At 45.3% G+C, this 14,138-nt stretch overlaps 1 protein-coding gene across 1 annotated transcript; it reads left to right on the top strand.

Moving 5' to 3' along the window:
- The first annotated feature begins 7,765 nt into the window (after window positions 1-7,765).
- On the top strand, window positions 7,766-8,284 carry CETN1 (centrin 1). The gene has a single exon (XM_036419407.1). The coding sequence runs from the start codon at window positions 7,766-7,768 to the stop codon at window positions 8,282-8,284; it is 519 nt and encodes a 172-aa protein (XP_036275300.1).
- The last annotated feature ends 5,854 nt before the right edge of the window (window positions 8,285-14,138 follow it).

Raw genomic sequence — 14,138 nt, 5'->3', positions numbered from 1 at the left:
ATCTGTTATCCTTAAAATATTATTTTTCAAAGCACTTGTATGAAATCTGTTCGTAGAGGATGTGGGGAACTTTAAAATTAACAAACTATGGGCTCATACTAATGCGATGGGGCCTCAGATCACCCTGGCAGGCAAACACTGTGTGTGAGGTGTCATTGAATACAATAGCACAAGAAATGACCCACTTTCCCATTCTAAGCTTTGTGTCATGCACAGAATTCAGGGCAAAAGGAATCCTGAGCGGTTTTTTTGTTTGTTTGTTTTGTTTTGTTTTGTTTTTTGCCAAAGAAAAAAACAAAACAAAAAAAAAACATGGATTTCAGATAAGGATGATCCAGAAACCAAAGGAATTTGGAAAGGACTTTGTAGATGCAAAGTAGCTAATGGGGAACATGATGAGAAAGTAGAAAAGCCAGCAATTCTGGGTGCTGAACCCACTGAGTTTCAAAAGATGTTTAACCGACATCTAAACGAGAAGCCTCCGTGGGGATGGTCGGCTCCTCCCGCCCTGATTGCCCCCCCTTCCTCTGTGCAGGCTGAGCAGGGGGGAGCTGTAACACAGTGACTGTGGAGGAAGGGATTTCTAGCTGCTGCTTCAGAAGAGACTAACATGACCTACGGGTTTCTTTTGATGTTTTGTTTGCTGACACAACTGCTAAACTTTGAAATGCAGTAGAGCTGTAATTTGCTAGTGCAGACGCTTATTTTTTAAGTGTACACTGCAGTCATGGAACTGCTTTTTATTTGAAATCCACTTCTTAGAATGTTTTGTTCATGCAAGTCCTCTCTTCATGAAAGGCAGACGTCACTGTCGTTTCCAGTTGGTCTCCCCAGTTCCCAACGAGCTGGGGAGGCGGCGGCTGTGGAGGCTGAAGGTGGGAGTCCCAGCTATTCTGACCCCTCGCTGTGCCCTGCACAGGACCCAAGGGTAGCCTCCTAGACTGTATCCTCCCTGCCAACCTGCCAACCACGGGGGCTCTCTGCGCCCAAATGGGCGCTGGTGAAAAGGACACAGTGACGTAGTGAGCAAGGCGGGCTCCTCTCCTTCCAGGCTGCTTCAGGGGAGCAAACAAAACAAAGTAATGGCTGTATCTGCAGTGGTTCACTTTCCCCAGCGGCTGTCTCGACAGCATGCACTCTCCTCCCCTAAGATATTTTTATGCTGCGCTAAAGGCACTAGGCATGCCCTAGCTGGTTTGTCTCAGTGGACAGAGCATTGATTGGCCTGCAGACTGAAAGGTCCCAGGTTCGATTCCCGTTTATAAGGGTATACGCCTGGGTTGCGGGTTCGATCCCCAGTCGGTGGTGTGTCAGAGGCAGCCGATCAATGATTCTCATCACTGATGTTTCTGTCTCTCTCTCCCTCTCCCATCATGTATGAAATCAATAAAAATTTATTAAGCTAAAAAAAAAAAAAAAAAAAAAAAAGCACTAGGCATGATGAGACTTTGGACTAGAATTCAATTCTCCCTCTGGCTCTGTCATTTTCTCTAAAATGTATCCTTACTGTTTGAACCCCAGCAGAAGAAGCGGCCAACACAAGGACTGGAGGAAGAACATGCAGCCCAAAAGCCAGGTTCTGCCGGACCTGTTTTCCACGAGATCTGTTTTCTTGGGCCTGCGCATTGCTTTTGTTTGTTTTGTTTGTTTGTTTGTTTTTTTTAATTCGAATTTCAATGTATTTTCAAAGGGCGCAAACTCTCAAGGTTTCTGTTAATACTTAAATACACTCTGAACATGCAGCTTACTTGGCTCATTCTGTGTTACTAACACCCCTGAGGGCTTTTGACCTTTCCACCTTTGGTGAGCGGAAAATTTTCCTTGGTGTAACAGAGGAGGCAGCTTTGGAAGCTGAAGCCTCTTGGAGAATGAAAGAAGGTGGACCAAAGAGCAAACCAATAGCCTCGCCTCTGAGATTCTTTAAACATCCAAGTTCGCCACTCCCGGGCCTCTTGGTTCTGCACGTTCTGCGGTAAGCCTGCACGTGGTGGGCCCTCTGCACATTCCGTGTAACGTGGTGAACTGCTGGCTCAGACATCCTATGAGGTTCTGCTTTGAATCTGTATCAACCTAGATCGCCTCTTTTCTCAGTTTGCTTCCATCAAAGCGATGCTCGAGTTGTGCTACCGTGGGCTCCGGGATGAGCAGGCAGTTGTTCTTTTGTGGGATGCGTGTCTTCTCACTTCACCCCTCAAGTTCAAAATGCTCTGGAGACCCATTCGCCTTCCTTTCCCTGCTCCCCACAGGCCCTTCCTCGCTCTTCTTTGACTCCCAAGTCCAACTGATGTAGAAGGGGAGTGGGTGGGTGGGGAGGAGAACATCGTTGATCTTTATTTTATTTTTATTTTTTTCACCTCAAGCTCCACATTAGATCGGAGTTTGCTAAAGAATGTAAGTTCTGCTAGCCTCTGGCCATGTCCTCGGGATACACGTAAAGTCACCACACACGCGTGGTGCGTTTTTCTCCGAAGGGAATTAAATTTGCTCAATGGTCAGTCATTAGGAACCATAATTAAAATCAGCAAATGTGCTACAGAGCAGAAAAATTCTGTTTTTGAAAATAAGTAAAAACAGGCTTCTAAAGACATGTCATGCTGTTAGAGGCTTTTCCCAATGCTTCTCTGGGTCCCAAGGAAGTGCTTTAGATCTTCTTTCCTTCGAGGAGTATTTGGGTGAAAGTCTGGGAAGCAGAGTGAGATTCTGGTAAATTATTTTCTAAAACACAGTCTGCTTTTGTATCTGAGAGGAGTCGTGCTTTATTCCTGGGGTTTGTGGAATGGGAAATTATGTAGCCCTTGGCTGGACACTGAAGTCTGTTCCTGAGCTTGCCAAAAAGTCCCGGGCTGAGTCACTGCACTGAACTCCACAGTCTCCCTGGAAGACCACCGGGATTGTAAAACGCTTGCTGCTCAATCAGGTTCTTGTAAATGGCTTCACATATTCAAGAATAAACAGTTTAGTTCTGTGATTGTTGGTAGGGGGGGTCGCCCCTCCACCACCACCCCGGCACAGTTGTCCTGCTTGGTAGAAGTGTTAAGCATTTGTATTTTCTCTGTTCTACACGTGTTGGAAAATAAGTAGGTAGCAATAAAGAAATTTTTATTATGCATGTTTTCTGCCTTGGGTGGTACCTGGAATTTGCTGAATTTGCTGAGTGCAACTTAAATTTTAAAAGGCTCTCGGGGCTCGCATTTTTCATGCCATGCATGTCAAATAGAAAACCAACAATTAGAATAAGCAAACAGTATGGGTCCTTTCTCTTGGTCTCAGCTGACCCCAGACCCTGTGGTGAAATTCCAGCACCTCTTTTTTTCCTCCCTCCCAGCTGTTAAGCTTCCATGACCAGATTTAAACAACCATCTCTTTCCCCTCTCTCAGATAATCAACTGCTGGTTTCCTATATTACCTAGGACATTCTTGTGCAAAGAATTTTAAGTGCAAGAAACAAAAAAAGATTGTTCTGATCCATCGATTTTCCGGGACATCTCGTTTACATTATGTCAGTTTTATTAGAACTTGAAAAGTGACATTAAAGCGAGTAAACTGATTTCCACAGTGTGATACAGACTCTCGCTGATGCCGGTGACGTGCACTCTGCCCGGACTGTTTGCCACTAAACTTATACCTGGAGATGAGAGCAGGGAATGACGGGAAGCAGATTTACAGACGAAGGACAGTGAATACCACGCAGACTGCTCTTTCTCTCCACGGATTGCCCCAGAAGGCGACCCTGTCTGAGATCCCACAAAATCTTGTTAAAACATTTCTAGGCGAGATGTTTAATTATTGTTGGGTGCAGGGAAGAAAGTCGGTGTCACATCCTCCCAGTGGAACTACATTTCGGTAATAGTATCAACTTCTGGAGAAGGCAGCATGATGTCAACAAAGCCTCCGCACTGGACTCAGGCAGGCCAAGGTTTAAATCCCAGAGTGGCCACTTTTTGGCCAAGCACTTTTGGATACTTTTGGATATGTTACAAACCTCTCCTAGGCTTTTCTTTTTTTCTTTCTTTCTTTCTTTCTTTCTTTCTTTCTTTCTTTCTTTCTTTCTTTCTTTCTTTCTTCTTTCTTTCTTTCTTTCTTTCTTTCTTTCTTTCTTTCTTTCTTTCTTTTTTTTTTCTCATCTGCAAAATGGGAAGTGATGGCACCAATGAAAAAGGACAGCAAATGCGAGGAGCAAGTTCAATCCCAGGCATACAACCAATGTAAAGTCTCCTTCCTTTTTACACCAGATGACAGTTTATGAACATACAGTAACTCTCCGCCAAAAGCCAACTCCGACTGACGGCCCTGTTTTCTATGAAGGGAGCTCTTGGTGGCCCTTTGCTGTGGCTGTTGATTGCACACATCTGGAAACCATGACAACCATGGTGCTCCGAGCTCAGCTTGTCCCAAAGGCAGCCTCTATCCTTCAGCTTTTCCCAGCACAGCACAGCTTGGCTTGCACTTGGGCAAGGAGCGGTGTCAAAAGAAATGAACAATGTCTGGGAGGAATCCAGCTTCAGCTAACGATTTCCCAGCCCTGTTGGACCCACGAGGGAACTGTCCCTGGAGTGGCTCCCTGCGCATACACAGGGGCCGTGTTAGGAAGCTGTAACTACTTTGCAGGTGCTTCCACTGAGTGTGGGAGGTTAGCTGACTTTCTCAAGGGCACAGAGATGATGAAGCCTGGGTTTGGGATAAGACCCCAGGTTTTTTGGCCTGGTGAAGAAAGCAGCGGGATTGGCAGTGTTGAAAGTCTGGCAGCTGGGGTGTCGACTTGCCCAAGTCCATTCTGCATTGACACCTCTGTAACAGGTGCTTGGGGTGGGGGTGAGGGTCCTAAGTAAATCTCTCTGACCTTCAGAAACCCCGGGCCCAGGCCCTCTGTCCATTAAGTCACATGTGGGCCAGGGCAGGTAGTGAGATCTGGCTAATTAAACCTGCAGGCCATGCACACAAAATCTGATCGCTGATTTAAAAGTAACACCGCCCCTCAAAATAAAATAAAGTAAATAAAAAATGAAAACAACACAGCCCAGCCCGTGTGGCTCAGTGGTTGAGTGTTGACCTGTGAACCAGGACCTGGTCACGGTTCTATTCCCAGGAAGGGTAAATGCCGGAGTTGTGGGCTCGATCCTGAATAGGGGACGTGCAGTAGGCACCTGAGAATGATGCTCTCTCATTGATGTTTCTGTCTCTTTCTCCTTTCCCTTCCTCTCGGAGTCAATAAAAACACAATTTTTTTAAAAGTTTAAAAAATAAAAACAACACAAAATTTGTAAAATACTCCTAGCATAATTAAATCTTTGGGGATTTTGTTTGCTTTATTTTGACAATTCACAAGTATTTTAAAACCAACATTAATTTTCATTCATATATTCAAAAAATAGCTACTGTATTTTCCGGCATATAAGACGACCCCCTAATTTTTACAGTTAAAACATAGGTTTAGGCCTATATTTGCTGTATAAGACTACCCCCCACTTCCGAGGCAACACCAGTTCTTTTTTAAATTAAATTTTTAATGAATGACATTTTTCGAACATTCCGTAATATACCGTACATTGATACGATAAATGGAAGGTCTCTTCACAAGTGGCAATGCCATGAACTTGACCGAGAAACAAGAAATCCAAAAGAGAACATTAACAATGATGGCATCATCTGGAAAGAAAATTACATGAAGAACTTGCAGAAAACGCTTGTTTGTGACTGACTGGGATGATAAGAGGTTTTTCTAGGCAGAGGAGCATTGTGAGCTTAAAATCCTTCAAAATCCTCATCATGTTCTTCTTCTGACATCATAAGTTCACCAAAGACCTCTTGTGGTACATTTGTAAGACAGTCATCATATGGATCAGATGGTGTGGCTTCAGCTTCGGCTTCCCCTTCATCTTGCCACAAGAAGTCATCCTCCATACCGTCCAAAGAATTTTATATGCCACACTTCTTGAAAGACCTGATTGTGGCATATCGAGATGTTTTTTGGGATATTCTCGGCATATAAGACGACCCCCGATTTTCGGTTGACTTTTTTTCGTTTCATTTTTTTTTAAAATATATTTTATTGATTTTTGTACAGAGAGGAAGGGAGAGAGATAGAGAGTTCGAAACATCAATGAGAGAGAGTCATCGATCAGCTGCCTCTTGCACAACCCCCACTGGGAATATGCCCACAACCAAGGTACATGCCCTTGACCGGAATCAAACCCGGAGCCCTTCAGTCCCCAAACCGACGCTCTATCCATTGAGCCAAACCTGTCCTGGCGACTTTTTTTCGTTTCAAAAGTCATCTTATATGCCAAAAAATACGGTATTAATTTGCCTACTATATGTCAAGCACTCTTCTAGATGCTGGTGATACAAAACTGTTTTGGTTTTTTTTTTTTTAACTCTTATAACAGGTTAATAGAAATAAATAAAAAAAATTTTTAATAATGCAAAAAAAGTCGGTTTTTAAACTGTTAATAAAAGTGAAAAAGTGAAAGAAATATAGAGCAATTCTTAAGGCAATTCCTTTTTGGGCTTATTTTTCTTTTTTTCTTTTCATTTAAAAAGCTTTCAGTTTCCTCTTTTTAATCTCAGGAGGCAATTTTGAGCCCAACCTGCTCTGCATCATCTGCCCCTGTCCACTGCCAAGTGGGGCACTCGGAGAGTGGGCTTCAGCCTGGCCTGGTTGGATGATAAACAGTGAGAGTAATGTGCTGCTAGAGGATTTTTTTTAAATGCCCGAATACCAGAATGCAGTATTCTAACCCGTCATCTCTCCAAATCAAAAGCCTGGAGAATGAAATCATGACCACTATTCCAGTGCAATTACACCGAGTATATAAAATTGAAACACTGAGAGTAAATCACACAGTTGGATATCACGTTTCATACTCCAGTGTGTGCCAAATAAGCGAGTGAAGTGTTGTTATTGTCGAGCGTAATGTCAGGAGACAAACTTCTACAAATTTTATACATAACGTTTTCCATTTTATCTGTGTTCCATTTATGTCCACTTGTACACATGGTGTGACTTTTAATAATCTCCCCTCCTCCTTCCCCGCATGCAATGCCAAGGGATCAATCAAGCCCAATCTTGATTATCCTAAATTTACCCTCGAGTAATCTCAGGCCAAGAGGGCTTTTTTCTTTCTTTCTATTTTTAATTAGTATGGAAAAGAGGGAGGGAGAACCTCTCAATAACCCTATGCACCTGGTTTTGAAGAGCCTGACAAACGGCCTGGAAAGAGACGAGCCAGTGCCAGCGCGCTACGGGGAAGACAACTGTGGCTCCGGGCAGCTCGTGCAGGAACAGGTCTCCTCTGGTGGAAACTGAGAGGTCGCTAAGGGAGCTGCGGACCCTAAGGAAATAAGACCCCGCAGCAGCTGAAACCGGTTTGGCTCAGTGGTAGAGCGGCGGTCTGAGGACTGAAGGGCCCCAGGTTCGATTCCGGTCAAGGGCATGTACATTGGTTGCGGGCACATCCCTGGTGGGGGATGTGCAGGAGGCGGCTGGTCGATGTTTCTCTCTCATCGACGTTTCTGGCTCTCTATCTCTATCCCTTCCTCTCTGTAAAAAAATCAATAAAATATATTAATAAAAAAAAAAAAAAAAAAAAAAAAAAGACCCCGCAGCCACGGAAGGCTTGGTGAGCAGGGCCCCCCTGGAGAAAAGCGCGCACCCAAAGGGTTTGGGGAGGACGGAGGCCACGCTGCGCCCGCGCTCCACGAGGGGGCGCCCCGGCGCGCGCAGGGGGACCACACCGTTAGGAAGGTCAAACCGCTGCGGGGAAGGATGGCTTCCAGCGACAGGAAGGCCAGCGTGGCCTCCACCAGCCAGAAGAGAAAGTCGGGCCTTAAGCCCGAACTCACCAAAGACCAGAAGCAAGAAGTCCGCGAGGCGTTCGACCTCTTCGACGCCGACGGGAGCGGCACCATCGACGTGAAGGAGCTGAAGGTGGCCATGCGGGCGCTGGGCTTCGAGCCCAAGAGGGAGGAGCTGAAGAAGATGGTCTCCGAGGTGGACAAGGACGGCACCGGCAGGATCACCTTCAGCGACTTCTTGGCCGTGATGACCCAGAAGATGGCCGAGAAGGACACCAAGGAGGAGATCCTCAGGGCCTTCAGGCTCTTCGACGACGACGAGACGGGCAAGATCTCCTTCCGGAACCTGAAGCGCGTGGCCAACGAGCTGGGGGAGAACCTCAACGACGAGGAGCTGCAGGAGATGATCAACGAGGCGGACCGCGACGGGGACGGCGAGGTGAGCGAGGAGGAGTTCCTGCGCATCATGCAGAAGGCCATCCAGTTCTGAAGCCCTGAAGCCCGGGCTCTTCCCGCGCGCCCCCGTGCGGGGAGCCCGGGGATCTGCAGGGCCCCCCGCTTCTGCTCCGTGACGCCCTGAACTGGAAGACAGCTCGACCCTCCTCTCACCTCCTCCCATTTGTCCAGATGCTTCTATTCCCAAATATTTGGCTCAAGTATAGAGTTTTAAAGATGCTTTCAGTTGTGAGTTTTGTTTCTTCATTCTCGAGAGCAGATCTCAGGGTCCTTTAGGTTGCATTTTTTTTTTTTTAGAATGTTTTTAAAATATATTTTTTATTGATTTTTTTTTATAGAGAGGAAGAGAGAGGGATAGTCAGAAACGTCGATGAGAATCATCAGTCAGCTGCCTCTTTTACACCCCCTACTGGGGATGTGCCTGCAACCAAGGTACATGCCCTTGACCGGAATCGAACCTGGGACCTTTCAGTCCGCAGACAGACGCTCTATCCACTGAGCCAAACCGGTTTTGGCTAGGTTGCATTTTTTTTTTTAAAAGGGGGGCCCTGAACCTTCGGTCTGCCCACCATTGGCTCTGCTTGGGTGGGCATCCATGAAGCTGAACCCAGAATAGCTTCTTGGGACTAAACAGCCATGCGGTTGGTTCCCTTGTTACTTCTTTGGGCGGTCTTAAAATGGTCTTCCTTCATCTATTATTCCTTAAATTCGAGTCATGGTTCCAGCATGGTGAGGTGGGATCAGCCAGCAGGTATCCTAGCCATCGCTTCTCACTGAACTGCGCACAGATTTGCAGGAAATCAGTTCAGCCATTTATTGAGCTCAGGAAGGACACTGTTGTAGGCTGTAGGCTTGCCTATAGGTGGTGCTAAGTTGTACACCTTAAGACTCCCCTCGGGCTGCATCACATGCAAAACGATGCTTTGTGTGTAAATCCTCCACTGTGGGCTATCCAGAGCCAGAATGCATCCGTAGGCCACAGAATAAAAGTAACATTTAATATTGGCCCAAGTGAAGTGTAATTTACTTAAGAGATTAAGCTATCTAATGATTTTAGGAGATGGGGGAGGGGGGGGGAAATGCAGGGGAGGAGGAGTTCCTGCAGTGATTGGGTTATTATACCCCTGCATTGACAAGCATCTAGGAGAACCACATAAATTTAAAAGAGGGTGCTCCAGTGTAACGCGGTGTCACCGTAGCCACCTTTGTTGGTAGAAATCATGCCAACACTAAAGTGGACTTTGAGGAAAACATACAGTTGTCTCTCACACTGGCTGCACTCTCCATTAAACTGTGGTGGACTTTTGATAGATCTCAAACTGGTTTTGGCCTTGGAATAGGAATTGCTTTCTTGGCAACCTTGGTCACTCAACTGCTAGACTATAATGGTGTTAATCATAATACTAGATGCCCGGTGCATGAAATTCGTGCTTTCGGCTGGGGGCAGGAGGGCCTCAGCCCTGTGGTCAGTGCACATCATACTGACTGGTAGTTCCATTATTGGGCCGAAACTGGCTCTCTGACATTCCCCAAGGGGTCACAGATTGCAAGAGGGTGCAGCCTAGGCCGAGGGATTTCACTGGTGCATAGTTGGGGCCGGGGAGGGTTGTGGGAGGTTGGCCAGTTGGGGAGGGACCACAGGAAGGCTCCAGGAATGTCTCACTCAGTCCCAATTGGCCAGACCCCAGCAGCAAGCTAACCTATCAGTTGCAGTGTCTGCACCTCATAGCACATCAGTGCACATCATAGCGAGCAGTTAAGCAGCCTTAGCATATCATTAGCATATTATGCTTTGATTGGTTCAATGGCCAACTGGATGACTGGACAATTAGCATATTAGGCTTTTATTATATAGGATTTCTCCAGATTTTCTCTATGTTCGTTCCTGGTTACCATGTATATTTTTTGCTGAAGGCATAACAATGGGAAATATTGGTCGACAACTGGCAATGTCTGAATGTAAAGTTATCACAGAAAAAAATCTCATCAGGAATGAAGAAGGCAAAAATACATATATTTTTGTATAAGCTAGCTAATGATTTTGAGTAAATATTTATAACTGTAAGATCTTAGTTTAAAAAATTCTAAAAAATGTATTTTAAGGTATTTCTCTGTCCTTGGAAAGATCAACAAGTGTTTAGTTATTAACTGTAGATGTCAGAATGCCTGGCATATAAGTATTTCTCTGTTTTATAATCCCAGGAAACTATTTCACTGTGGTTTGTGTATGTGTTAATATTATTTGTTTTCTGTTAATAATTAAGCCTTTTTTTGCTTTGAAAGAAGATACCTACCCTTTTGAATATCTATAAAGATGAAGTCAGGGAAAATTTAAATAATATAATTATGGAAAAATTATATATATATACTAGAGGCCTGGTGCATAAAATTTGTGCACTGGGCAGGGGGAGGGGGAAGGGGTTCCGCCCAGCCTGCACCCTCTCAAAGGCCAAGACCCCCCATGGGGAGCGGGCCTAAGCCAGCAGTCAGATGTCCCTCTCACAGTTTAGGGCCCTTTGTTTCTTACTGCCCACCTGTTCGCTGCTCCTTAGCACTGCCACAGAGGCGGGAGAGGCTCCTGCCACTGCCGCTGCCCTCACCAGCTGTGAGCCCAGCTCCTGACTGAGCAGCGCTCCCCTTGTGGGAGTGCGCTGACCAGCAGGGGGAAGTTCCTATGTTGAGCATCTGTCCCCTGGGTCAGTGCACATCATAGTGACCAGTCATTCTGGTCATTCCACTGTAGCAGTCGCTTAGCCTTTTATGATATAGATATAGATATATAGATATAGATATACAATAGATATAGATATAGATATAGATATATACATCCACAGAGGGTGTCCCCAAAAAATGTATACACGCTTTAACAGCTAATAGCTCAATTTTGAAAATAAAATGTATTTTATATAATAAACACCGCCTTTATAATTATTCAGTGTGTGTGTACATTTTGGGGGGACATCCTATATGTTGAGATGGAGGCCTGGACTAATTTTTTTATTAATGCACAGCAAAACTATTAAAAAGGCAAGGTCTTTTTGTCACAACTAAACCGTAATTAAATCCTCAAAGTCCCATTATTAAGATAAATGCTGAAGTTCTTGAGAATTTGTCACTTGTTTTGCCAGCAATTTTACCCTTCAGAGGGTGGGGAATCTAATCAGGGAGCTGCTACTCTGGTCTTAATTCTCATTAGCAGGAACTAATTTGTCAAAGCAGGAGGACTAACTGAAGTGATGGGTATGTGGGCACTCACTGTGAGAATCTCGCTGAGGCGGCTGGCACCAGGCAGGGAACTCACCCAGGCTGCAAACGTTAACAGTTCAGGTTCAAGGTCTTCATGTGAACTCGGGTGCAGTTGTAGAGAATTCATGTTCAATTTGGGCCAGCATCAGTGTGGAGGGCTGGATCTGAGAGCAAGAGGAGTGTGGCATTCTGGAGAGCAGGGGTTTTCTAGCATCCTGTTGACCAGTTCTGGCCCCATATGGATCAAGGTAGAAAAATCCCAAAGAAAGAAAGTTGGCAGAAACTAAGAGTAAGGGTCAGAGCCTCAGCCAACTGGACTGGCACCTGGCCCATCAGAAGACAGAAATGAAAACCAGGAGTCTGGGCCGAAGCCCTGCCCTCAGGCTGCTCACACACCTGGGGACAGCCATGGAGCTGCAGCCCAGTCCCTGAGAGCTCCCTGAGGGTGCGGCACGCCACACACAAAGGAAGGGGCTCCGGAACATTTCCGAATCCCACTCACCACTAAGAAAGAAACTCGTACTGCACTGTTAGTCTTGTTTCTCAGTTTGCTTATACTCTGGGGTAGGGGTGTCGAACTCAATCAGAGAAGGGGCCAAAATCTAAAATCCAGCCTAAATCGCAGGCCAAATGGTTTACTGAACAGTCATAAACTGTCATTGTGATGGAAACGCAGCGGAGTGCAGTGATGACAGCGAGGTGCGGGCCACATTGCAAGGCCTGGCGGGACGGATTTGGCCCGCGGGCCTTGTGTTTGACACATGTGCTCTGGGGGATAGAAGGTGAAGGGGGAGAGGGGAAAAGACTCGAGCAGGTCTAGACATTTAAATTTTAAGAGAAGTTAATCATCCATGTCTGGCTGGGTCAGACATATATCCTAGTCTTTACAAAGGTAAAACACAAAAAATTCAGAGAGCCTAGCCAGTGTTGCTCAGAGGTTGAGCGTTGATCTATAAACCAGGAGATCATAGTTAAATTCCAGGTTGTGGGCTCGGTTCCCAGTAGGGGGCATGAAGGAGGCAGCCAATCAGTGATTCTCATCGGTGTTGTTTCTCTCTCTCTCCCCCTCTCCCTTCCTCTCTGAAATCAACAAAAAATATATATATATATTTTTAAAAGACTTCAGAGAGAATTTATAGACACACTTTTTGCCAATGTGGAAACAAAGCTATAGAGTTCGGGAATAACTAAAGTAATTTCCCTGGGTTATTACAAGTGGTCCCGATAAAGAAGCAGGAAATATACCAAAGAAACTCATGGGACTGTGTAGGGACCTCAGTGAGAAGCCCTTGATTTCTAATGATAAGTGGGACAGATGAGAAACTAGAGTAGCACAGGCCTAAGAATGAAAATATTAGTTGTATTAATATCAAGAAAGCAAATGCCCCAATTGAGACATGGACAGCAAAGGGAATTTCATTCTTAAAGTTCTGGTTGGTCACCCCTGACTGAATCCATATATATTCTAAGCCCAGGCCACCACTCTTCCCATACAAAGTGGATAACCAAGTGCACTGCCCAAACTTGTGCGTACGGGAAGATTTCCCCCCGTCACTGCTCTCTCTCTGGCCCCCTCTGTGTCCATTATAGACCACGTTGACCCATCCTTGAATCGAGTCAGCCTCTTCACTCCAACACCTGCTCCCAGGGGACCCACTACCCCGTGTGGTCATGCGTATGAGCTGAGGAAGAAGCTCTGGTGCAACTTGGTGGATGGCATGGGGCGCCTCCTCCTCATGCAGCTTACTGGGCCTCCTAGCGATGCCTGATCCCAGATATATCATTTCTTTTTCCAGTTGTATGAGTACTGTGTGTGTGTGTGTGTGTGTGTGTGTGAGTGTGTGTGTGTGTGTGTGTGTGTGTGTGTGTGTGTGTGAAATTAACCCTTTATCAGATGTATCATTGCCAAATACACATTCTCTTATACAGTCGGTTCCTTGTTCATTTGATGTTGGTTATGTTCCTATCATAAATGTGCAGAGGGAGGGGTTAGATGACTATTTTCCCAAGATTCCATAGGTATTTCGGGCTTTTGATATTGGGATGCCATACCAGGCATCTCCATTTTCATACGGGTTTCTTGGATGTAAAATCAAATGAAATGTATTTAGATAGAGAGCCATTAGACTCTCAGATTTCATTTTGATTTTAACAACCAAACAAAATTACTTTTCCTACATAAGAATGTTTTATTACTACAGTTGATGATGACTACTTATAGAAAACATGCCTGACTTATTATTGATCTTGCCTAATACGGTTTACAGTTCAGGGTGACGAGAAAGGTGATTTGTGTGATTTTAACATATAGCCAACATTTAAATAGCACTTACTCGATACCACCCACTATTCTAGGAGCTTCTACGTGTTCTATTACCGTCTCCATTTCATAAAAGAGAAAGCTGAGGCATGGAGAGATTAAGTAATTTGTGCATGGCTACATAGAAAATGGTAAAGGGAAGATTTGAACCCAATCTCTCTGCCTCTTGAGTTCAGACTCAAAGCTTAAATGCCATCCACCATCCCAACACTCTATTTAGTCTACACAACTTGTCAGGACCTGCCCAGTCCAACGCATGCGTCCCCTTCGAGGTCACACACTTACCCGGTGGTGCTTCTAGACTCAGAATATTTCTGGAACC

The sequence above is a fragment of the Pipistrellus kuhlii genome, unplaced genomic scaffold, assembly GCF_014108245.1.
Source record: "Pipistrellus kuhlii isolate mPipKuh1 unplaced genomic scaffold, mPipKuh1.p scaffold_m20_p_6, whole genome shotgun sequence".
NCBI lineage: Eukaryota > Metazoa > Chordata > Mammalia > Chiroptera > Vespertilionidae > Pipistrellus > Pipistrellus kuhlii.
The sequence above is the reverse complement of the archived record's forward strand: the minus strand, read 5'-3'. Positions and strand labels throughout refer to the sequence as shown.

What these genes read in the sequence shown, in the direction of transcription:
- CETN1 (XM_036419407.1), top strand. Translation starts at nt 7,766, where the DNA reads ATGGCTTCCAGCGACAGGAAGGCCAGCGTGGCCTCCACCAGCCAGAAG.